The following is a 27106-nucleotide window of genomic DNA, read 5'->3' on the forward strand; positions in this document are numbered from 1 at the left end:
AAAAAAATGTTTTCAATGGATATATAATGACATGTTCTATCTTAACATTTAAAAAAATATGCAGCAGCAAAAAAGATCAAAAAGAAACATTCAACTGTAAATAGTTGTACTATCTGGCAATAGGATTTTGAATGATTTCATTTGCTTCTTTATTCTTTCCTATGTTTTCCAAAATTTCTGCAATGAGTACATATTTTTAGAATTAGAAAAAATGTTTTGTTCTTTTTTTTTTTTAAAGGAAAATAACCCTTGGCTATAATAGGCTTATATAACTATTATACCTTCTCTATCTACACAAAGGAAAGAGTGTGTGGCCACTTACCCGCCCTGTGTCCACACTGGGTTTCTGGTGGCTGAAATGCACATCTCAGGGACATCTGTATGTACACTAACTTATTTGTTATAAAATTTCACTGGATAGGTGACTTCTGATACACAATACAGTCCAAGCAGAGTATCACAAAACACATCACTAAAGTATACTAAAATAAGGTTATTTACTTAAAAATGATACACTGGATGTAATCTATATATAGAACAAAGCAATTAATGGTAAACTTAATAAGGCACCTTTTAAACCAGATGCTGTACAAAATACATTTAGTGTGTTACATATCAAAGATGAATCTATATTTTTGGTGTTTTACAAATGCATAATAAAACTGCTTGTTTTTAACCTTCTTTCAGCGTATATGTACAACTTTCCTAATTAAGCTATAATGATACGTTCATTTTATACAATATATACTACATTTTAGTTTTTAAATGGGCAAAGACAACAGTCACTAAAAGGGCTTAAATAATTCCATTGAAAGCATAGTACAGAGCACAAGGTAAAATTACAATATATTTAATCCTTGGCAAAAGCAGTATTCACATACCTTCCTTATAGGATGATTACACATAGCTTCATGTGATGCTGCCCTAGATTTAATCTGCTCTTTATGAATGTATCAGCTCTCTGCAGTTTTCACTGTGACTCTCATAATAGCACTGAGGCAAGAAGATGAACTGCTACACTGCTATTTTAACATCTGACCCAAGCAAATAATAAATATTACCACTTTTAAACAGTACAAGAGCTGCAACAATCTTTTTTAAAAAAAATCAATTCGTATTTCTGCTGTTGAAATTATTTTAGATATTTAGAAACATTTCAAAACGTGTATGAAAAGAAAAATAAATAATTTAATTTATAAAATCTTGCCTGGAATAAATTATTCAATATCAAATTTGATCTTGGGCCAACTTAGAGATGTATTGATTCTTTAAACATTGTATTGCATTTTTGTTCTAAACAGAAGCAAAGCATCTGGGGAAAAAAAGGTACTGAATAGAGCGAATAAATAAAAAATCTGGCACATTCTAGGAAAACATAATTTTCAAAAACTATAGGTCACTTTCTAAGCTCAAAAACACTCCTGAAATTGGAAAGGCAACACAAAATGTTGATTGAAATATCTTTTGTGAAAACATTTCCAGAGAAACCAGATTTGAATTTTATGCTTCAGAAACTTGTCCAATAAGAAAGCACAGGGAAAGTTTAGACTAGACACACTGAAGCCAATTCCTAGCATGCATGCCCTTAATTCTAAAGATATTGATATTTACCAGTATAAAGAGAACTCATAAGGAGAATTTTCTTTGAGGGAGGATTAACTTGTTATATTCAGGTAGTTTTGGTTTTTTGTTTGTTTTGATGTTTTAATTATTTAAAGGGATGACAGACAGAAGCTACACATTTTTAAGATGCCAAGTTGTAAGCTGGACCAAATAATGGCTTCCAGGGTTTTACAAATTATTATTTATGGTACTATGTAATACTTCCTCTTTTACTCTTTAAATATTTAAATATGAACTTAGAAATTTAAGAGTAAGAATAAAAGGAGAGAAAAAATAGATTTCATGCAACTTTTTTTTGACTTTAGGATTTCAAAAATGGAATCATTTGCTTTGTAAAGAACATGTAATATTAGAAAATATTTTTATTGAACAAGTTTCTTGGTATCACTTTTAATAGACCAATTTAATTAAAAAATCATTATAATGCTCTTGTACTTACATATTATCTGCAATTGTCTGCTTCCACATACTATTTTAACATTTCTAAGAATAGAGTTTGCCTTTCCTTACATTTTTTTATTAAGATGACAAATTATTTTCAAGATTTACAGTTTATCAAATAAAAAATAAATCAAGGTTAACCTTACACTAAGTAGAGCTCATAAGTATTCTTAAATCACTTGGAAATTTAGATAAAAATACCTGTACTTCTCAGTACAGAGATGGGGAAAACATTCTCAAACAGGAAGTTACTGGGTACTATATATATCAATATATAAATTTACTTATCTTGATAAACACTTCAAGCTTTAGTTATGTAAGATGAAAATTATTAAACTTGGTCAAAACTGTTAAAGCAAGTCTCAAATTTGTGATTGATGTATAGACAAATATGTAAGCATTTCATCCTTAAATGTCAGTCGCATTTTTGGCAATGGATGGATACATGCTCTGATTCCTCCCCTTTAAAGATTTTTTAACTACGTTGCGATATAATCACATTTATTTTATGCTATATTCAAGAAAACTGTCTCACTTTATGCACCCATGAGTTGTTTGTTCAGAATAAGATATTAATATTTAAAAGGCGTTACAGAAGTATAGTTAGTTTAAGTAGATCAGAATTACTCCTTGGGGAAACAAGGCATCCATAAATATGTAGCATTTTATTGAATAACAGCTATATGGTATAGATATAGGTACTGACTAGATATTGAACTTTTTGCCTGATTCTTCACTGTCTTCACAAACTTACGGAACAGAAATCATAAAACCAAAAATCTCAAATGATTTAAATGTCTAAAACAGTTGTTGACAAATGTGTATTAACTCTGTGACAGAAATTTCTAATTGGGGGATCCTTTCATAAAGGAGAACTGAGATGATGGCATCTTAATGAAAGGCTATACCTATGGTTAGTTCTTGATATTTAAACAAAGTCCTAGACTTGATATACTACTTTGAATTAATTCTGAAAATTTACATGTAGTTCTTCTACTTTACAACTTTTTTTTCTGAAGATCTTTTAATTTTTTTTCCCTTAAGGATGGGATATGAGGTACACATGAGCTGGTTTCTATAGGATGAATGTATGTACACATATAAAATATGGTTGTAAAGGAGCAGGTGTTTTGCAAGTAAAGCATATTACATGCAAAATATAAATAACTTCCCTTTTAAAAGTTACTGAGAATAAAGAATACAGAACATGGTTATAGGCACTTAAATTGCTATCAAATGCAGTAATTAGTACTCACTTCAATAAGAAGTGTTTTCTTTAGAAGGTTCATGGCATTGGAAGTTCCAACTTTGGATAGGATGCTTTTCATGACAAAAATAATAATTACCAAAAAAAAAAAAAAGTTTGTGGTGGGAGGAGAACAGTCCAAATTTACATACACTTTAAACTCCTTTTGGCCTTTATATCAACTTTAATGTTAAAAAATAAAGTTGGTGGAGAAGCTAGCTCACTTGCAAGGTAAATGGCTTTTATGTGATTGGCAAATCTTGGTCAGATAATGCATTTTTAAAGCACAAAACCAACAGCCACCAATATCTTCCTGTGCATTCATAAATTATTTTCTTCTAATTCAAATGGCAGCAGAGGAATTCTGGTATGCATGTATGTACACAGACACACACACACCATTATCAAGGCATGACAAACTATCATAAACTAAGCAGTATCCCAAACAGATCATGATCCATAGGCTGTTTACAAAGGTAGAATACAAATAGATTAAATTTTCTCAGGTAGAAGGTAAAAGTGTACATTTCTCCATCTCTGCTGAATTCATTTATCTTCTTAAGGCTTTCACAGAAAGCACCATTTTATGAACAGGTAATTCAGTACCCAGAGTTTGACTGGAGACATTAATCAGGATTGAAGTCTTGATGCAGTTCATAAAAACCCAATAAAAAAAAGGCATCAAAAACCACATTTATAATAAAGCTGTCCATATATAAAGAACGAAGTGTTTAGAAGTTCCCAGCTTGTATTCTACAGAGTACTGAAAGGTTTAATATTAGCAGCCTGTGAAGGTGTAGTGAGGAAAGAGTCTGAGAACCAAGTTAACATCCTTATTCTATTCTAATTCCACCCGTTCCTTGGGTGAAAACAGTTCTTGCAGTCTAGAATTTCTCCTCATGATTATTTGTCTGTCAAATCTTTACATCTTGAGATTCAACCATCTTGGCAAGTGTCTTCTTGATTCTCAGAGCTGTAAGTCTGGAGGCTGGATTGTGAGCCCAGCATTCTGACATTAGCTTCAAAACTGCTCGTAGACACTGAAAAGTAAAGAGAATGTAGTGAGTAGGTAAATATCGTTGGCAACACTCAGCAATCACTTCCTAAGGGGACTGAATTCCACTTACTTCATCACTGTTCCATCGATTAGACACAATTGGCCGCAAACGTTTGACACACACAACCTCACGCATATCTTCATATGATGGATCATTGGGTACCATGTTATAATATGGCAATTGGTACTCTTCTACAATTCCTGTAGTGAGTTAGAAGGTATAGTGGGCACAAAAATGGTGGCTGGACAAAATACATCAATCCATTCAGTACCTTCTACTGAACTATGGAACTGAAACAAATCCCTCCACAAAGAAGAAAAGACTACAGAGTGGATGATTCACTTTTAATAGTAAATGTATGTTCTCTTTTTTTTAATGTCTAATTATCTTCTCTACCCCCACCATAGCTGTCCATATTGGACATACCAATATCCCTTAAAATAAGCAAGGTGAACCACTCACTTACCCTAAATTTTCAGTCTAATTATTTATGTACACAATTGTTTCTACTAATGAATGAGGTTTTAATTTTTTTAATTATTTTTTTTTCTGCAGTAGAAAGACAACATATATGCAGAAAAGAGTTAATAAAGCAGACCTGAAACTGCTATTCTTAAAAGGCCTGCTTGCAAGACTGGCACTTGACTGGTGTCTGAGAACCTGCCTGGTAAACAGCTCCCTACACTCATATAAAACTAATGAAAAGGTGAGTCACTGTGCCTAGACTGTTTGTGCCAACAATATGGTTTATGCTGGACACCTGGCTTTCTTTCTAGAAGTTTGGAATTTTGATACATACTAGACAGAGGATGCCCACGGGACCAGCCTCCAAAAAAATCTTTGGGTACTAAATCTCTAATGAACTTCCCTGGATGACAATATTTTACACATTATCACAATTCATTGCTGGAGTAACTTAAGCAAATCCCGAGCGACTCCACTGGGAAAAGACTTTTGGAAGCTTGTACCTGATTTCCTCTAAACTTTCTGCCCCATGCACCTTTTCCCCTTTGCTAATTTTGATGTGTAGCCTTTCAGTGTAACAAATTTTAGCTGTGAAGACAACTATATGCTGAGTCCTGGGAGTCCTAATGAAATCACAGAACCGGGGAGGGGTTGATCTTGGGGATCCCTGACACACACGACATCTAAATTATACAACTGGAGCTGATATTTTTTGAATGATGAGTATACAAACATAACCAGAAACATGCTACCTAAACTCCTACCTCCTGTGATACAACGACGAGCCATTTCCCAAATAATCAGGCCAAAGCTATAGATGTCAGCCATTATGTAGGGCTGGAAATGGTTTTTATTCAGGCTTTCATCTAGCACTTCTGGAGCCATGTAGCGTTTGGTACCCACCCTAGTATTCAAAGGTACATCAACTTCATTTGTATCACTGAAACAGAAGACAGACAACGTCCAGGTTGAGGGCCAAGAACAAAATCGTTTCTCATCTATTTTTGTCTCATATTGTAAAAGTCAGGGTCTCTCTCTGTATATATATAACAAAATAAAGATCTATCTATCTATCTAATATGTCTACATCCCCTTAACAGAAATCCTTGGGGTCAGATGTATTTTGAAATTCAGCATCTTTCAGATTTAAAAAAGTAATATACCCTTTAAATATATACTATATATTATATAAATCTCCAGCAGGGTCTGCAGCAGTACTCAATCAAAATCATTAGTAAGTACACAGTGAAAAACTAAGTATGAATGTTCATACTAAGCTGGATAAATAAAGACAGTAAATACCTCACATCAGTTCAGGTCAAGTTTTGTCACCAAACAAGTTTTGTGCCTCTCTAAGAAAGAGAACAATACTGAATATAAAAAAAGTGGTACATAATTATATCCCAGAACAAGTGAATGTGAAAATTAATTGAGAGGAATCATTTGCTTTTATCATTCTCATGTGATCCTTTGTGATTTAGGATTACATTTTTTTTCTTTATGGATCCAACCAACTTAGTTCTACTGTGAGTAATGTTTACATAATCATATTGAAATGATGTTTATTGTTTTTTTCAATTTTTGGAGTAAATTTTAGAGTTAGAAGACATGAATGGTTTGTTTTTAGGTTTCCAGATCTATTAGGTTCTGAAAACTACTCTGAGGCAGAGATTAATATAATGTATTTTATATTTTCTTAAATTAGCATCTGATGAATATTTGAGCCAATAAACACTCCACTGATTAAAAACAACAGGATTAGAATACTGTAAAAATGATGGAAGAAGATTAAAAATTTTTAATGTTTGCTTTATTATGGACTAGTACTTCTATTTTATGGCCTGAAATGAGTTTTGAAATGTGAAATGGCTGCTGTATTCCAGAATTATAACATTAAAACAATTTAAATGGTTTTCTAAAAATCTGATATTCTCATTGTTTAAAAATATTGACAATATCAAGTAGTGATGAAGAAATGGCATACTTATATCTTGTTTATGGGAGTGTAAACTGATGCACGCTTTCTAAAGGGATAACCTAGATAATTAATTAATAACATACTATTAATAACTTAATATGTACATACTCTCTGTTTAGCCCCTTCTCTAGCAATCCATCATGAAGAAATACTTGTACAAGTATTCAAGGATATTATATATGGATAAAATACAATATTCATTAAAGCATTTATAAAATAATAGAGATAAACTGGAGGTAACTTTAATGCTCATCAGTTGAGTCACAGATGAAATAAATTATAGTACATCTATAAAACGGAAAACTTTCCTTAACACTGTTAAAAAGAATGAAGTAGATCTATATATACTGAAACGGAAGGATGTCTAAGACAATAAAAAGTAGGAAATCAAGAATTATGTAGAATAGGATGTAATTTTTGTTAAAAACAGAAAACACAACGACAACAAAACACGAAGACAGGGCTTCCCTGGTGGCACAGTGGTTGGAAGTCCGCCTGCCGGTGCAGGGGACACGGGTTCGTGCCCCGGTCTGGGAGGATCCCACATGCCACGGAGCGGCTGGGCCCGTGACCCATGGCCGCTGAGCCTGCGCGTCCGGAGCCTGTGCTCCGCAACGGGAGAGGCCACAACAGTGAGAGGCCCGCGTACTGCAAAAAAAACAAAACAAAACAAAAAAAAACCCACGAAGACAAACCCCCCCCAACCCAATTTATATAATTATATAAGCACAAATACATGTTTGGAAATCCACTGTCCTGAATACAAATACAAACAGGTAAATATCTTTAGGAGATAACAATAATTTCAAAACAATAGGTAAAGAACCACTCACCTGTTGAATTTAACAGCAAGGCCCAGGTCAGCAATACAGCAACTTCCATTTTTCTTGATGAGGATGTTTTTGCTCTTTAGGTCGCGATGAGCAATTGCAGGCTTTCCTTGAGTGCCATAAATTTCTGTGTGGAGATGGCACAGACCACAGGCAGCTGAATAAGCCAACTTAAGCAGGGCTCTGGTGTCTAGTGTAGCACATTTCAGGAAATCATAGAGAGATCCGTTTTCATGGTAATCGGTAATCAAATAGAGCTGAGTCCAGGAACCTGTACCTTTAATATCTGCTGCTATAAAACCTGTTCAATTAATGAATTTAAAAGGTTAGTTATCAGATGTAGCTAGGAAGAATAATGAATGCTCATTTAGGATACTGAGAATAACTTAGATATAATCTACAGGTAATAAAAATTTAACTTGTCTGACAAAATCTCTTGAATATATTACCAAAACTTTTATTTCTGTCATTTACATATAAAAGTCTATAATTTTGTAATTAATTTCAAGTAATCTTAATAATCATAAAAATGATAATATGACTAAGAAAAAGATCATATATATAATAACCTAGGGAAATGCTATTAATCTACATGATTCTGTAAGGATGAAGAACTATAAAGAAGGAATGTGGAAAAGGCTCTTCATTTCAAAATGAAAAGTGGACCCATTAAAATAATAAAGTTAGTGCTTCCCTGGTGGTGCACTGGTTAAGAATCTGCCTGCCAATTCAAGGGGCATGGGTTCGATCCCTGGTCCGGGAAGATCCCACATGCCTCGGAGCATCTAAGCCCGTGCACCATAACTACTGAGCCCGTGCTCTAGAGCCGGAGAGCCACAACTACTGAAGCCCATGCGCCACAAGTACTGAAGCCCGCGTGCCTAGAGCCCGTGCTCTGTAACAAGAGAAGCCACTGCAATGAGAAGCCCGCACACTGCAATGAAGAGTAGCCCCCGCTCGCCGCAACTAGAGAAAGTCCGCGTGCAGCAACAAAGACCCAACACAGCCAAAAATAAATAAAATAAAATAAAAATAATAAAGTTAAATATGTTCAACTAAGAGTTCGCTCCTAACTAAGCCAACTCCCACTTGCCCATCAATGCCTTATCACATTTTCCTTTTCAGCCTGGCTCACTGACAAGCAAGTTCACAATACTGGCCTTCTTTCTTTCTTTCTCTTCTCCCTCTCTTCAGAAAAAGGTGAGTGCTGAGTTGAATAATGTTCCCCCCCCCCCCCGCATTCATGTCCACCTGGTACCTATAAATGTGACCTTATTTGGAAACAAGGTCTTTGTAGATATAATCAAGTTCAGATGAGGTGATACTAGGTTAGAGTGGGCCCTAAATCAATGACTGGTATCCTTATAGGAAGAGGGAAATATGGATACAGACACACAGGAAGAAGGCCATGTGCCAACAAAGACAGAGATAGGAGTGTGGTCTCCCAAGCCAAGGAATGCCGAAGATAGCTGGCAATCACCAGAATCTGGAAGAGGCAAGGAAGGGTCCTCCCCTAAAGCCTTCAGAGAGCATGGCCCTGTCAACACCTTGATTTTAAACTTCTGGCCTCCATAACTCTGAGAGAATTAAGTTTCTGTTGTTTTAAGCCACCTAGTTTGTGGTACTCTGTTACGGACAGTCCTAGGAAACGAATATAATTAGTATAGGAAACTATACTCTTAGCAACATGTTATGCACTCTCTAAATTAAAGGGCAAGGAAATAGTACCTGAATAGAAAGTCAGGGAAGGTAGATGAGTTTATGCACCCTACTGATCAGATCACACCTAGGTTATTTTGCTACTGTGTGAATGGGGGTGAGGAGAGAGACCTACTAAGCATAGAACATAATAAATGAAGCTACATCCTATGAGGGAGGGGGGTGATTTAATCTGCAACAGGCAAAGGTACATACAGTTCAAGTTACCCTAGAAAATTGCTTAAATTACCTTTAAAAGACTTGTTTTTTGTTACTATATGACTAAGTCCAATAAACTATATTACTTCCACTTTGAAACTCACTGCTGTTTCTGCTCAGCTGGGTAGTAAATATAGACATACCTTGTTTAACCGAGCTTCACAGATACTGGGTTTTTAACAAATTGAAAGTCTGTGGCAACTCCTGCCACAAGTCTATAGGAGCCGTTTTTCAAACAGCATTTGCTCACTTCACGTGCCACATTTTGGTAATTCTCACAAACCTTCAAACTTTTTCATTATTATTATATTTGTTATGGTGATCTGTGATCAGTGGTCTTTGAAGTTACTATTGTAATTGTTTGGCATTTTTTAGCAGTAAAGTATTTTTTTTTTTTTTTTTTTGGTTGTTTTTTTTTTTGCAGTACGCGGGCCTCTCACCGCTGTGGCCTCTCCTGTTGCGGAGCACAGGCTCCGGACGCGCAGGCTCAGCGGCCATGGCTCACGGGCCTAGCCGCTCCGCGGCATGTGGGATCTTCCCGGACCGGGGCACGAACCCGTGTCCCCTGCGTCGGTAGGCAGACTCTCAACCACTGCGCCACCAGGGAAGCCCAGTAAAGTATTTTTAAATTAAGGTATGTACATTGTTTACTAGACATAATGCTACTGCACACTTAATATAGTACAGCATAAACATAACTTTTATATGCACTTGGAAACCAAAATATTTGTGGGACGTGCTTTATTGCAGTGGTCTGGAACCCAACCCCAAAATATCTCTGAGCCTTGTCTGGAAAGTGGTTGGTTGCCATTCAGGACTGGGTTGTATTTAAACTATATATTCCACTAGATTTCCTTTAGCCAAATGCACACAGCTGAACTCACATATGTTTTCAAAGCCCATGTGCCAGGCTTCCACCGGCATCCCACTAACCTTGAAGAATATGGAACTGACTAAAATCAAACGTGTACTCACCGAGTATGTTTTCATGGCGCATTAGCACGGTTTGATAGATTTCCGTTTCTCGAAACCAGCTAGCTTCTTCAGTGGTAAAAAACACTTTGACTGCCACTTTCTCACCACGCCATTTACCCATCCACACTTCTCCATATCGGCCTTTACCAACTTGCCGAACCATCTGAATCTGTTTGGCAATAGTTCGCTGAACCTTCATAGTAAAAAGTAAAATGAGAAGAACATATTAAGATTGAAAAAGTGGTTTAATAGGCCATCCCATCAGAAAGGATGGTGTGGGGCTTCCCTGGTAGCGCAGTGGTTGTTAAGAGCCTGCCTGCTGATGCAGGGGACACGGGTTCGTGCCCTGGTCTGGGAAGATCCCACATGCCGCGGGGCGGCTGGGCCCGTGAGCCATGGCCGCTGAGCCTGCGCTCCGCAACGGGAGAGGCCACAACAGTGAGAGGCCTGCGTACCGCAAAAAAAAAAAGGATGGTATATACAACCAACCAACTCGAAGATTAACATATATACAGTCATATCTGTTCCGCATATCTGTTCCGCATCCTTGGATGTGGAAGGCCGACTGTAAGGGACCTGAGCATCTGTACGTTTTTGTATCTACAAGGGGTCCTGGAACCAACCTCTGAGGTCTATCCTGAGGGAGGACTGTACTGTAATTCAAAAGGAGATGAAACAATGTACAATATATTCTAAAATCACAAAATAACAGGTTAGTCAATGTGGCAGACTGTTTGCAAAAATGGACTATATAATTCCCCTCCCAGTACACACACCCTTGGGTAGTCTCCTCCAGACTCTGGGCTTGGCTACATGTCTTGCTTTGGGCAAAAGAACAATAGCAATTGTAAAACAAGTGAAAAGTCTTTGTGCACCGGGGCTTGCCCTTTCTTGCCATTCTAGGGCACCCTGTGACCAAAATGAGCAAAACCATACCAACTGTTGGCCATGTACATAAACTATACCATTTGGCTCTAGCTGAGCAAATTCAGAAAAAGAACTGCCCAGAAGACCCACAGAATCATGAAAAATAACAAATGTTTGTTGTTTCAAGCCACTAAGCTTTGGGATGGTTTATCATGTAGCAAAATCTAAATGACAGTTAAAAATACTCAACTCAGTCTGTAAGACCCTACATGATCTGGTCCCTGCCTAACTCTCCTGCCTGATCATTGACTCTAATTCCCTCTTATTTACCTTGTTTCAGTTTTTAGAATTCACTCAAGCTCATTCCTGTCTCAATCTTTTTGCATGTGCAGTTCCCTTTACTTAAGAGTGTTGTTTCTCTTAAACACCTTCATAGCATACGTATTTCTCAGTTGCTGCACTTACCACAATTACAATTTTATTATTATTTATATACATATTTGTTTGAATTCCATCCCCCACTACTCACAGAATACAGATACTTATTTAGGACAATACTTGAAGTACAATACTGCTTTCATTAATATTTGTTGGATGAAACAGGCAGGTAAATTGCTACCTTTCATTTTCAGAAGCATTAGCAGCCATTCTAAATTAAAAAAACAACACTAAGGTCCCGGTTGGAAATGTAGTTAAAATGGGCTAGATTTTATGAGCATCTAAACTGACTTACTTTATGTATCACTTATTACAAATTCCTTTTGTGATTTCATTTTAGAAAGCCAGAATTATTGAGGTCTAATTTACATATACTAAAATGCACTCTTTTCGAGAACTGTGTTTTGACAAATGTATACAGTTATGTAACCACCAACATCACAATTAAGATACAGAACATTTCTATAACCCAGAAAAGTTCCCTTTACCGCTTGAAAGTCAATCACCTCCCCACCTACCTTGAGTCCCTGGCATGACTGATCTCTTTTCTTTCCCTACAGTTTTGAACATGACATAAATGGAAACATACAATAGGTAGCCTCTGTATCTAGCTTCTTTCATTCAGCATAAAATACTTTGAAATTAAAAAAAAAATACTTTGAAATTTACCTGTGTTGCTATTGCATGCATCAGTAGTTTGTTCCATTTTACTGACAAGCAGTATTCTACTCAATGAATGTACCACAATTTGTTTATCCATTTACCAACTGACGGACTTCTGGGTTGTTTACAATTTATTATGAACAAAGCTGCTATGAACATTCACAGTCAGTCTTTGCATGGACATGTTTGCATATTCCTTCTGTAAACAATTAGCAGAAGGACTGCTTCACTGTATAAAAAGTATATGCTTAACGTTTTAGTCAGCTATCAACCTGTTCCCCAAAGTAGCTGTATTCTGCATTTCAATCAGCAATATATGAGATTTCCAGTTGATTTAATTAATTAATTAATTAATTTATGGCTGCATTGGGTCTTTGTTGCTGCATGCAGGCTTTTCTCTAGTTGCGGTGAGTGCGGGCTACTCTTCGTTGTGGTGCGCGGGCTTCTCTTGCTGCGGATCACAGGCTCTAGGTGTGCGGCCTTCGGTAGTTGTGGCACACAGGCTCGGTAGTTGTGGCTCGCGGGCTCTAGAGCGCAGGCTCAGCAGCTGCAGTGCACGGGCTTAGGTGCTCCGAAGCATGTGGGATCTTCCCAGACCAGGGCTCGAACTCGTGTCCTCTGCATCGGCAGGCAGATTCTTAACCACTGTGCCACCACGGAAGCCCTGATTTATATTCCTTTCCACACTTAATATTCTCAGTTTTTGTCATACTAGTGAACGTGTAGTATCTCACTGTGTTTAATCTGCATTTCCCTGATGATGCTGAGCATCTTTTCATGTGTTTATCTGCCATTCTTACATCTTCTCTGGGCAAGTGTCTGTTCAAATCATTTGTCCATTTTTAAACAATTGGGTTGTCTCATTCCTGAGTTGTAAAAATTCTTCATATATTCTGCAACACAAATTCTTTATCTGAACTCCTTTGCCAGTCTGTGACTTATTTTTTCACTTTCTTAACAGTGTCTTCTGAATAGGAAAAGTTTTAAATTTTAAGAAAGACCAATTTATCATTTTTTAAAGTGACTCTTGCCTTTTGTGTCCTAAGAAATCTTTACTCAAAGTCACAATAATTTTCTAAAACATTTTCTTTTAAAGGTTTTATACTTTAATTTTTACATTTAGGTCTATTATCCATTTCAAGGTAATTTTGTATATGGAGTGAGATAAGGGTCAAGATTCACCTTTTGGCAAATGGATGCCCAATTTTTCCTGCACCATTTGTTGAATGGACTCTTTTCCCCACTGAATTACTCTGGCATCCAAATCAACTGATCACACATGTGTGCGTCCATCTCTAGACTGTATTCTGTTCCACTGATGTACATACCTATCCTTATGCCAGGATCACATAGTGTTAACTACTGTAGCTGTACAATAAGCCCAGAAATCAGGTAGTGAATCCTCTTTATTCTTCTTCTTCAAAATTGTTTTGGCTCTACTAGGTCCTCTGCATTTCCAAATAATTGTTAGAATAAGCTCATCAATTTCTACAAAAGTTTGCTCTGATTTTGATTTGGATTGAATTGAAACTATAAATCAGTTTTAGGATAACTGAAATCTTAATACTGAGTCTTCTGATTCAAAAACAGGTTAAAAACCTTAACGCTTATTAGGGGTTTTGTTCATTTCTTTTGGCAATGTTTTCTGATTTTTTTTTTTTGCGGTATGCGGGCCTCTCACTGTTGTGGTCTCTCCCGTTGCAGAGCACAGGCTCCGGACGCGCAGGCTCAGCAGCCATGGCTTCACAGGCCTAGCCGCTCTGCGGCATGTGGGATCTTCCTGGACCAGGGCATGAACCTGTGTCCCCTGCATCGGCAGGCGGACTCTCAACCACTGCGCCACCAGGGAAGCCCCATGTTTTCTGATTTTAAGTGTACAGGTCTTACATAAATTTTAAGTTTATTCCAAAATATTTCACGTTTTTGATGGTATTTTAAATGATAGTGCTTTTAAAATTTTAATCCCTAATTGTTTATAGCCAGTGTACATAAATTCAATGATTTTTGTACAATGACCTTGATAAACTCACTTATTGGTTGTTGTAGCTTTATGTTATCATCTTTGAGATTTTCTATGTAGACAATCATGTTGTCTGCACTGTCCTTTCCAATTCAATTACAGAATTACCTGATTCAATGAATTTTATAATTAGAGACCAATGTATTTACTTTAAACAAACCAACTAAACACAGAATTTAAAATCTATCTAGATATCTAGTATTTATTATAAGGGTCCCCTTGACCCCTAAGTCTGAATATTTCTATACATGTAATTCTCTTAGAATTATTTACAACTCGCTTTAACATCATTTTTATGAATTGTGTTTTGGTAACACAGTATTATATTGAGGGAAGTATCCTCTCTATGAAGATGATCTGTGGGAGTAACTTCCTTTTGATTTCAGAATCTGAAATAGTTATACTTCTCCCAACCAATCAGTTTAACCTTACAGATGCAAGGTATTTTACACCTGATTCCTCAAGTTGGCTGTTAAAAACCTGTGAGCTGGGCTTCCCTGGTGGCACAGTGGTTGAGAGTCCGCCTGCCTAATGCAGGGGAGGCGGGTTTGTGTCCCGGTCCGGGAAGATCCCACATGCCGCGTAGCGGCTGGGCCTGTGAGCCATGGCTGTTGAGCCTGCACGTCCAGAGCCTGTGCTCCGCAACGGGAGAGGCCACAACAGTGAGAGGCCCGCGTACCACAAAAAAAAAACAAACCTGTGAGCTTATGTTAACACTTACATAGCACTTCATGACCACATTTTCTCTCTTAACCTTGCTTGTGACTCTACCTTACTTTATTCAATTTTTCTTATTTCATATTTCTTATTTTAACTAATTTCATCTTGCATTACTGTAACCATCTTTCTAAATAAGGGAAAAAAGTGTGTCTAGTAAAGTCCCCTAATATGTAATTATTAAGCCGTCTACCATCATATGACAACACATTCTGTATTAATAAACCATTCATGTTTATATGACATTTCAGCTTACCAATAAGGGTAGTCCAGATCCACTACCAGAACTTTGTGACTGGTCAATAAGGTCTTTTAATGATTCCCCAACTGGAATAAATGCTTCATCCTGTTCCAAGTCACGATTGTAACGGCGTCTGCTTGAGATGCTCTTGCAATAATGTCTTTCAAAAAAAGCAGAAAATAATCTACATTAACATTCTAAAACTATAAAATTCTAAGGTAAGAAAAATCTTGAGGTTGTTGACACTATTATCCTTCCTTCATCACATGGGTTCATATCCAAATTAGTCTTATCATAGAAAAATATATCCTCTGTTAAAATAATGTCCAGAAATGGAGTTTATGAGGTAGAGAGATATATACTATCTTAAAATGGAAAGACGTCCATGGTACATTGGCAAGTGAAAAAAACAGATTAAAAAACAGCATGTAAAGTATGATCCTAGCTATAAACATTTAAAAATTATATGTATCTATACTTGTCTAAAAGGATCAGAAATATATCAAGTTGTATATAATAGTTATTGCTGGGAATGTAGGAATATTTACTTTCTACTTTACATATGTATTTTCATCTGAATTTGTAAGCATGTAGTTTTGTATCAAAATGAACAATAAATATACTTCCATTTTAAAAACGAGTTTATGGAAAAGAAATCAAATAAGTTCACTTAATTCATTCTAATATTTTCAAAGGCTTTTTAAAATTTTTTCAAATTATGAAATGTTTCAAACATGTAGGAAGGTAGAGATTAATTTATTAGGCACCCATGTGTAAGCCATTTAAATTTAATAAATATTGACCTTATGCTATGTTTATTTTAGATATATTTTAAATAAATAAACATTAAAATATTTGCAGCTGCAGCCATTTCCCTCATAATTCCATTTCCCTCATTTACTCCTAAGAGACAAACACTACCCTGAAGGTGGTTATATCCTTCCTATCTATGTATTTATACCTTTACCATAAAAGTATATACACATAAACAACATCGTTCCTCTGGACACAAATGGCATATGTTGTATTAATATTTTACATCATGCTTTAAAAAACTCCTTATGTATTACATATTTACCCATGTTGATACATGTTAAAAAAAACAACAGCTCATTTTTATTGATCTTGAGTGTGTGTCAGGCACTGTTCTATGACTTACTTCATCTTTATTAAACTCGTAAGTACTATTGTTTCCATTTTACAAAAGAGAAAACCATGGCCCAGAGGCTCATCATTTGTCCCAAGTCAGACAGCTGGCTAATTATTCTCCAATACTGAGGCAAGACCCTTCTGGGTACTATAACCAAAACCCCATGAATTATGAGGTTTTCAAGTCACATAGCTGGTGGGAACAGATACTATCCCCAGCCTTGTGTGAGCACTGAATACTGTTTCCTTCCATCTTTTCAGCCGTTCTTTCCCAGCCTTAGGTGGTTTCCTCACTTGAACACACTGATCACGATTCAGCTGAATATTCTATGGGAACGTTCTGAAGATGTCTGGAGTTCTTTCTCTGTGAAACTCTCCTTTCCAGTACTCTGTACCTATGAACTATAGCTGCTGCTCTCTCCCCAGACTCTCAGCTGTATCTCCTCGATTCGGTGTCTGCTGGGCTACACCTGAGTTCTTCCTGTGTCCCGCAGCCAGAAACTCTCTTCAGGGAGTAAGCTGGGCAATCACAAGACTCACCTCATTTGTTTCCTGTTTCTCAGGGATCAGTGCCCTTCACTGGCTGATTGGCAGCTACTAGTATGCGACTGGGGCTTACTGATTACAGGTTTCACTGTAAGACAATCTGCTTGGGCCATTTCACTGGACTTACTAGAGACAGAATACTCAGGTCTTTTTTCTTGGGCTAGATGGATTTTCCCCAAGAACAATCTTATATGTTATCTAGAGGGAACATGCTTGGTTAGCAGGGTTCTGGAGGGTAGGGGGGCCCACAAATTAGTATGTAAATATTCACTTTACCTCCTTATTTTTATTATAATACCTCACCCTCAATAATGGGATACCATAGCTAAGAACATTTTTGTTCTTTTCAGAGACTACACTTCTAGCCTTCTGTTAGAGAGATGGTGGAAAGTCACATCATTATTCAGAAAAAGAGTAGGGATCTCAACATCTGTGGTACTTGGCATCCAAAATGGCCCACAAAATTTCTCAACTCCTGGTATGCCTGCCTTGTTTACTTCCCTTCCATAAAGCAGAGCTCATCTCTGTGACCAACAGAATATGGCAGAAGTGATGGTGTCACTTCTGAGTCTAGCTCATAAACAGCACTGCAGCTTCCACCTTGGTCTCCTGGATCACTCACTCTGGGGGTGCGGGGGAGCCAGGCCTCATGCTGTGAGGAAGCTCATGCAGGCAGCTCAGTAGAGAGCCTCACATCAGAGGAACTAAGGCCTCCTGCCAACTTGTGAGCCTCGGAAGCGAGCTATCTTGGAAGGGGATCTACCAGCTCCACTCAAGCCTCCAGGTGAGCGCAGCCTCTGCTGACATCTGAGCCACTGTCAAGTCACTCCTGAAGTCCTGACCCACAGAAACAATGAGAGATAATAACTGCTGTTTCAAGCCACTAAGTTTGGGAGTGATTTCTTAATGCAGTATTGCACAACTAATACAGCATCTGACTTTCTAAAAACAGACTTTCAAGCAATCCTCTTGGTTTTACTGTCCCCCTCAACTTCACTACCGTAGATAACTGCTACTGCCAATTGAGCTTCTTGGGGAATTTTACAGTATAAACTGGTTGCTGTTTGTCTCATTTTCTAGCCTGGGATTCAGATTTCTTAGGTCTACAAAGTCACTACTCATCCATAAGCTTCACAGGTTCTACAGCTTTTTGCTGTTATCTTGTCTCCTTGTCCTAGTTGGACAAAAAAGTTAAAAACTCTTTATTGCTGTTTTAGTGGGGCACAACAAAAGTAAGTATGCTCAATCTACTTCTTTATCTAAAAAGTCTATTATCAAACATTTGAATCTTTGCCAGTATAATGGGTAAAAAATATCTCAGTACAATTCTAATTTATATTTTTCATATTATGAGTATTCTTAAGTCATCTTTTTATTTTTCTTTTAAGAGCCATATGTATTTCTCTTTAGGTAAAATATATGCTCATTTTTGGGGGCCTTATTTCCCACTGAATTGATTTTTTTCTTTTTGATTTATAGAAGCTCTTTATATTTGAGAAATCAGCTCTTTGTAATATAAGCTGCAGATATTTTTCACTGTTGGTCTGTCTTCTGACCATTTATGGTGGTTTCTACCACATAGTAAAGTTTTATTTTTATGTAGTTGACACCATCAATCTTTTCTTTTTTAATTTTAAGGTTTTGGTTTTTTTGCTTGTAAGTTTTGTGTCAGACTCAGATTATTTAAAAAAATTCTTCCAAGGTTTGTTCTAGTATTTTAATCAATTCAGTTTATATATATAGAGAGAGAGCGAGAGCAAGAGAGAGAGAGAGAGAGAGAGAGAGAGAGAGAGAGAGGGAGAGAAAGGGAGAGCGAGCACCCCAACCTGGCTAAAATTTATTTCAGTGTACGTAATTGATTCAACTTCATTTTCTGCCATATAGCTATCCACTCCCAAATCCATTTACTGAATAAGCCAACTTTTCCTCAGTGATCTGAAATGTTACCTTTATCATATAGTAACTTTCTTTATATACTTGGGTCTACTTATGGGTCTAGTAACGAATTCCACTGATCTCTCTGTTTATTCATATGCCAGTAAGATAATATTTTATTATTGAAGTTTATGCCCTCCTCTTATTGCTCTTCTGGCAAATGTCTTCTGAAATCATGACTAAATGCAAACAATTCTGAACTGCCAAATAACTAAAGAATGATAATACATACAGTTGATTTCTTGGGACAGGTTTTTAAATTTAGATATAAGAAAGTTCAATATTCTATAAATAAGAAAACCTTAAGTACTCGTGAACATAACAAGAAGTATAATGTTGTGTCCAATTAATTGATTAGTAGTAAGGTCTTCTGTTCCCTTAAGAAAACTATAATATAGTTAATTAAAGGAGATAACCAGAAAATACAAGTTAATGGTTCCTGAAATACATTCAGTGTCAATGGTTTCTGCCTACTGGCTTTAAGAACAACTGTTTATATCTAATAGTCAACAAAATATTTTGCATCAAAATAATTATCTTACTTGTAACAAAAGCAGCTGGAGAAGATGATCATAGCAATTATGCAGACAGCCATAGAAATGAGCAAAGCCAGCCATCGAATGTTGCCATCGAAAAATGGACCTGATAATGGAAGTAAACAATGAAAAAGACATATTATCTTTCGATCACATCTTAAAAGGAAAAAATAACTTGTAGTGTTGAACTCTAGAAAGCTTGCTTATTGTTAAAACCAGAGAAAATATTTTACTGAGAATCATGATTGCACTTTTCTCTGCTAACCTACCTATAACAACAGGGGGCAGTGTAGGTTGTAAATACTGGTTACATAAGTTGGTCCGACAACATTCTATTGTCCGGCGTAGCTGGGCTTTTGGTGAATCCTAAAGGAAGAAAATTAGAAAAAATTTGATACACGAAACTGATAATTAATTTTTTAAATATTCATAAAATACAGTTTATAATTCAGTGAGTGAAAAGGACCTGCTAAGTTTGTGTGAAAGTGATTATTGAAAAATTTAAATCTATGGTGAAATAGTGTTGTAAAGACTCTAAAATGTTTTTTCTTAAGGAGAATGTGGATGGTGTGTTAGAACACTAGACTATAACTTAATTACAGATAAACAAAAGTTTATATATATTTTTCACCCAAAATTTGGCATATCTTAAGATATGACTTATTCATTTGTTTTTAGTAAAAAAGTATTTAAAATCATGAGATCTTTTCCTTAAAAACATGGGTAATACATTTTATTACAGTGATAAACTAGCAGGGTAAATATGATCTCATAGGAGTATTGAGACTTAGTTGGATGAGACTTAAGATCTGACTAAAAAGTGGAGCGTGTCCTAGGCCAAAGAAATGACAGGTTAGAAAAGGTAGTCAAGTAGGCAGAAGATACAGTTGATGCTGCCTATAACAACAATGTGGAAACTAATGAACCTGATACGGAAGCAAGTTGAAGTGTACGTGGTGAGGATAAGGTCAAAATATAGAAACAATATTTCTGAGAGTTTTTGGGAGACCACCAACCAGATATGTGTCCCTAATACATCAGAAAATGAGCACAGGGAAAGACTGTAGTCATGGGAACAGATACCAAAAATTATATGTGAAGTTTTATTTCATTAAAAGTACAGTATTTGAGAAGTTCTTAACTTGAATGCTGACATTTCAGCACTACCTGCAAGAAGTGCCATTCTAGACCAAAATAGTAACAGAAAGGAATTGTCTGTCATCACAGAAGTAGCAAGAATATAAGCAGAAATCAACCTTCTTATTCTTAAATATCAGATGGGCAGAAAGGAGAAACCTCGGTATAATCAGGTGTTCCTTTAAAAATGTGAAAATGAGATTCCATAGGGGAATCTATATGGGATTCTATAAGGGACTTGAGATTATATAAGAGAAGAGAAGATGGGTCAAGAGTACTTGGAAACCTCCAAAAGCACAAGTTTTACATTTTACCTAAATTTTTAACTTTCTAACAATTGTTTTTACTTTTAAATGATCATAAAAAGAAAGAGAAAAGAGAGACATGTCAGAAGTTACACAGGTGACTCTGAAAAAAATATCCCAGATCTAGAGAAAACTTACATGAAGGATGGAATGAAGAGTATACAACTAAGATGAATAAAAGAAGCGTGAAGCATCCAAGAATAGTCCAGTATGGCTAAAGTTCAAAATGAGCTCAGCCTTGCAGGACAGAAAATGTAAAGAAAAATCAGGAAGGGGTTTTTGGCAGTGCTAGAAGGAAGACCACCAAGCAATGGATGTAGTATTGCCGACAAAATACTAGGGAATGGAGGACAAAGAAAATGAACACTTCCTTAACTCTCGTTTTGTTCCAGTCTTCTCTATCAAGGATGATTGCAGGAATGAAGAAGGCAGACCAAACGCCAGTAAGTGGGATTGGTATCCCAGAAGTATGCAGAGACCCTACAATGTTTCTGTGTTCTGTCTGAATTCCCATCTTCTCAGCTAGGTGAATTACATCACAGGAAGTTGAGAGCACTTGGGAGAAGGCTGAAAGTGGTATGATTTAAAGATTTTAAAAACGAGGAGTGCTGTAAACTAGATAGCTAAATGTTATATTACTTTTAAAAGGGAAAGAAAGACTTTGCCAACAACAGATTGGGGGCAGCACAGTATTATGGAAACAACAAAGATTTGGGAATCAAACAGCTTAAATCATAGCTTTGCCATTTATTAACTTTGTGACCCTGAGCAATGAACTTACTTCTCTCTGGGCTTTAGTTTCCTCTGCTATGAGACGGAGGATAAAAAATACCTGCCTTATAGGGTAACTAGGGGAAAATGAGGTAAAATATACCAAGCACTCAGCATATTAAATGCAAATAGTAAATGTTCAATAAATTAATTCTTCTTCCTCTAGTGAATGTGACACAGATCCCAGCTGACATTCTAGAATAAGTCACAAATGTTTGTAATCTCCTGGAAGACTCAATGTGGCTTCACTGAGAACAAGCAACATGAAACTCACATCTTTCTTATGTAGGTTAACTACGTATCTGGGTAGGCAAAAGTTACGTGTGTCTAGATTATGAAGTTGGGTGACACAACCTTTCCGGTTCCTGCACTCCCTACTCCCATGCTCCACCCAAGTCCATTTGTATCTCTGGATTTAGGTGGGCAATAAAAATCCTTGTGGGGAAAAAACTCACTTGGCATTCACAAAATAGGAGATTCTAACTTATTTAGTGAGCTTGAATGGGGGGGTTGCGGGTGAGGGGGAGTGGTACACGATAAAGGAACTGAAACCAAATTACAAGAGATGGCAGTGCGGTTTCTGAGAAATAATTCATCCTACTGGAAGAAACAGAATAAGCCAGATTTACCTACAGAGACTGGATTGTGTGAGGGAAAATCAAGGTCTGGGTGAAGCATGGTGATTATCACTTGAACTTGTTTTGATTCAAACCTGACAGTATGTGAAAGCACTGGGAGGAAAAAGCTTAGGTAAAAGTAGCAGAGCTGTTCTGCTCAGATGAGGTGCCAGGTAAATTAAGAGCGAGGTAGAGCAAGATACACAGAAAGTGAGATAAGTGGTGGTCAACATGTTTTGTCTGTGTAACCCCTGAATGAATTCTGAAAAACAATGTATCCCCTCATACATTTTTAGACTGACACCTAAAATTTTTCATCATAAATAGCTGCAAAGAACGTATTGATAATTCCTTGTATATTGCACATATTTTAAAATAAAATTAAAATAACTCTTAAATCTATTCAGTAGAATCTAAATAATATAGCAATTCAATACCCATTATCATTATTTAAAAAAATAAATGGTCAAAATGCTTCTTTAACAATTGAAAATTTTATAGTGTTCCTTTTGCTCCTTGAGCTCCTATTCCGTTTCCACATTTTCCACAATAATTATGTCCTAATGTTCATGGAGAGGGGGAAGGGTAAGCTGGGCCGAAGTGAGAGAGTGGCATAGACATATATACACTACCAAATGTAAAACAGATAGCTAGTGGGAAGCAGCCGCACAGCACAGGGAGATCAGCTTGCATAGCACAGGGAGATCAGCTCGGTGCTTTATGACCACCTACAGGGGTGAGATAGGGAGGGTGGGAGGGAGACGCAAGAGGGAGGAGATATGGGGATATATGTATATGTATAGCTGATTCACTTTGTTATAAAGCAGAAACTAACACAACATTGTAAAGCAATAATACTCCAATAAAGATGTTAAAAAAAAATTGTCCTAATGTAATATGTATCTTGATAAATAATTCTCCACATGAAAAATAAACATATATAATCTATTTTATTTCCTGTGATAGTATGTCTTTAAGTCAAAAAATTATTTTGGTTTGATTTATCATCACAATTATTATTAGTATAAAATTAATCAAAACTGTATATATATTATAATCTTTATTAAAATACTAATATAAAAAGAAAATTTTATTGGAGAGGTATGAGATGAATGACACTTTTAAAAAAACTACTTCATAAATTCATGGATAATTACTTATTGCTAGAATGCGAAAGTTTGGCATTAACTTTAATCCTATTTTTATCTTTTCCTTTTTTGGGGTCAGTACTAAGATTCTTTGTTCACATAAACAAAAAGATGATAATGGAAGGAACTAGTTATACCATTGTCCCATAATTCTTTAGAGACCTTCTAATCGTATGCTAAAACTCCTACAATGATCCTATTAGGAAAAATTATTTTACATGATCTAGCAAATTGGTTGAAAGCAAAAAATGAAAAACTACCAGATATGCAAATATATCTGCTATCCCCGAGTTCCCCACACTGATACTTAGATTTCGAATTATAACACTGTTTGGAAACTTGAGTATTTACATTCCAGGCCACTAATCTGGAAACTGTGACAAGGCTGATGGTGAAAAGGAAGGAAGGAAAAGAGAAATTGCTTAAGAAGCTCTGGTCTCAGGCAGATCAATATTAAGCAATAGGACCTGTGGAAGTTCATGATAGGTAAACCGATCCCCTTAAAACTATCCATGTGCCTATGCGATCCTTGTGTAATGTAGTCTGTGTGCACCCAGGTATATGCGTAACCCAGTTTAAAGCCTGCTTGGTTACATCATCAATATGGTAAAAGCTAACGTTTTCTAAGTCCTTACTATGTGCCAGTTGTGCTAAACTCTCTGCATATATGCTACCTCTCATTTGACCCTTAAGAACTCCTTTGCTGATGAGAAAACAACTTGAGAGTAAAGCTCCCGGCTCAAAGTTCCACAGCCAGCAAGAGGCAGCATGTCTATCTGAACACAGATTGTCAAGCTTAACAACTAAATTACATTGATAAATTCATTTGGGACACATCTAGTTGAGGGGGCCTGCGAGACACTGGTTACTACTGTCGAGCTCAGTGCTTTAACCACAGAGAGGTCTTTCTTCCAACATTTTAAAGTGATTAAACAGTGTACTGTAGTGCGGTTGATAAATATGCAAAGAGCATAAAACTGGAAGAGACAAACAAATCAGCATCCCCCAAATCCTGACAAATTAGAGCAAAGGATTAATTTTAATACAATGAAATTTAACTTAGACAAGTATGTGACAATTGTGTAACAAAACTCATTCCATTCCCACCTACTTGTTTGTGTCAAGAAACCAACAGCACCAATAAAGAATGGAAGAGATAAGGATGAGTAGAAGCATGAGTGAAAGACATGGGGATTTCAGCTGACAGAAAACTCCATATATTTCAAGAATATGGTACGACAATCAAACCTCTAACATGAGATTTGGCTGCATTTAGGAAAAGGGAAAGGAGTTACTAATTCTTGTTTTTTTTTTTTTCTTTTCTTCTGGCCAGACCACAGTCAATTCTGCATCTTACATTGAGAAACTGAAGAGTGAGTAACTCTAAAGCTGGTGATTATAAGGGGCCGTTGAAGTCATTTTGAACTACTATTTTCACTGGGCAAAGACTATAGGGTATGGGGAGTAAAGCGGTACAAAAAAAAATTTCTTCACATAGTAAAGGGCTACCATATTAAAAAGGAAATCAATTTGTTCTCTATGGTCCAAGGAAGTGCAAAGGAAGAGAGACTTGCAGTCATCCAGAGGAAAAGCTTTCTAAGGGTAAGGTCAGGTCATTACTACAGATGAAAAAGGTGGGCTTGGGAGGTAATGAGCCCCTGTCACTAGAGGTGTAGCAAACAGATGGGATGCAATATGTGCGAGCGTGTATGTATGTGTGTGTGTGTGTGTTCGCGTGCGTGCATGTGTGGTTTCTATCAACCCTGAGAACTTCTCATTAATTGGAATAATTTTCTAAAATAGCTGAGGCTTAAATTTGTTAACAAACAGCTCTCTCTGGAGCTGTTTTCAAAAACATTGGAAGGATCCCCTGGGGCAAAATTACTATACAGGATTTTGAAGAGATTAGGTTTATAACCCAAAGCCATCAATATGTTCATAAACTATTACTGATCCTCTGATTCCTTTGCTGTGCTGTTAAAGTAACTCCACTGAGATCTCCTTACAAGGACTTAAGGTCTCTAAGTCGTCTCAGAGAGATGTAAAGGTTATTTACCTGTCACCTTAAAGTCTTTCCAGTCACTTTTATAATCCAGAAATAAGTGTGACAGTATCATTCTTTACAGGCTTGACAATTAAAAAAAAAAAGATGATTTAAAACCTATTTTAAAGTAAAATAATCTGTAATTTCAATTGGCACAATCATATAACGTGAAGCAAGAGCTAAGCTTCCTCCAATATATTTGCTTCCAGAACACACAGCAATGTGCAGACCAGGCATACTTCTCCTTGGGGAATCAACGCTTTTCTTTTCCTGTGGTCCCTCCCTTCTTTATTTCATAGGCCTCAAATTAGGTCTTACCTTGCACTGAAAATCAGATCCTTCATATTTCATACACCCTGAAGCCAACGTGGTTTCTCCCTGGTCATCTTCTTCTATGATGGCAAAGCAATGTCCATTAGTTCTAAAAGAAAAAAAGCCAAAAAACCAAAAACCAACTTCACATTGGAAAGTACTAATTAAATCTCAGTATGAATGTGACCAGTTACTGATCTGATGGCTTTTAGTTCTGAATTAGAATTACATTCACATTTGACTTACTGGCAAAACCGTACGTGTTTTAAGGCAAATGAAAATTGTCATATCTGAACTAAAACCTAAAGGTCTAATAAAAATCCTGTGTTAGGTAGAAAAGGATTTTCTATTAAACAAGTCCCACCAAATATGAAATACTATGTAACTTCTCTTTGCTAATCATAGTCATGTGATCACAGAAAGATGATTTATACAACTTTATAAAGTAAATAATCTTAACGTTTAAAAATATACTTAAAAATAACTATCTCTTTTCATCCATAAGATTTTCAGTATTCCCATACTGTACACAATAATAAATAAAAACAAACTTTACTGTGAAACATAAAAATAGATTCAATGACAAAGAAAAGTATATTTGGGAAGACCAGACTAACTAAGATCCTGAGAGGCACTTTTTATTTAACATGATAGGAAAAAAGGGAGAACTTTTGAAGAGCTGAATTTTCAAGAAATTTATATAAATGGATTTGTATTTAATAAAATGTTATCGGGACTTCCCTGGTGGCGCAGTGGTTAAGAAACCGCCTGCCAATGCAGGGGACATGGGTTTGAACCCTGGTCCGGGAAGATCCCACATGCCGCGGAGCAACTAAGCCTGTGTGCCACAACTACTGAGCCTGTGCTCTAAAGCCCGCGAGCCACAGCTACTGAAGCCCGCACACCTAGAGCCCGCGCTCCGCAACAAGTGAAACCACTGCAATGAGAAACCTGTGCACCACAACAAAGAGTAGCCCCCGCTCGCCACAACTAGAGAAAGCCCACACGCAGCAACGACTACCCAATGCAACCAAAAATAAATTAAATTAAAATAAAATAAAATAAAAAATTGGAAAACCCCAGAGGGGAGTATCTTTAAAAAAAAAAGTTATCATTTTAGTACTAGT

At 36.5% G+C, this 27106-nt stretch overlaps 1 protein-coding gene across 2 annotated transcripts in view; it reads right to left on the reverse strand.

Annotated features, from left to right (window-relative positions):
* Positions 1–478: 478 nt before the first annotated feature.
* BMPR1A (bone morphogenetic protein receptor type 1A) overlaps positions 479–27106 on the reverse strand; it is a 145948-nt gene continuing 119320 nt past the window's right edge. For both annotated transcript variants that reach the window (XM_067710314.1, XM_067710315.1), the window contains 9 exons: positions 25986–26088; positions 19915–20011; positions 19652–19751; positions 15495–15639; positions 10534–10726; positions 7645–7942; positions 5598–5773; positions 4438–4568; positions 479–4350 (listed from right to left, as the gene is read on the reverse strand). In XM_067710314.1, the coding sequence (XP_067566415.1) occupies positions 4225–4350; positions 4438–4568; positions 5598–5773; positions 7645–7942; positions 10534–10726; positions 15495–15639; positions 19652–19751; positions 19915–20011; positions 25986–26088 (1369 nt within the window). In that variant the 3' untranslated portion in view covers positions 479–4224. The remainder of the gene's footprint in view (positions 4351–4437; positions 4569–5597; positions 5774–7644; positions 7943–10533; positions 10727–15494; positions 15640–19651; positions 19752–19914; positions 20012–25985; positions 26089–27106) is intronic.

This window comes from Pseudorca crassidens, chromosome 16, assembly GCF_039906515.1.
Source record: "Pseudorca crassidens isolate mPseCra1 chromosome 16, mPseCra1.hap1, whole genome shotgun sequence".
Lineage (NCBI taxonomy): Eukaryota > Metazoa > Chordata > Mammalia > Artiodactyla > Delphinidae > Pseudorca > Pseudorca crassidens.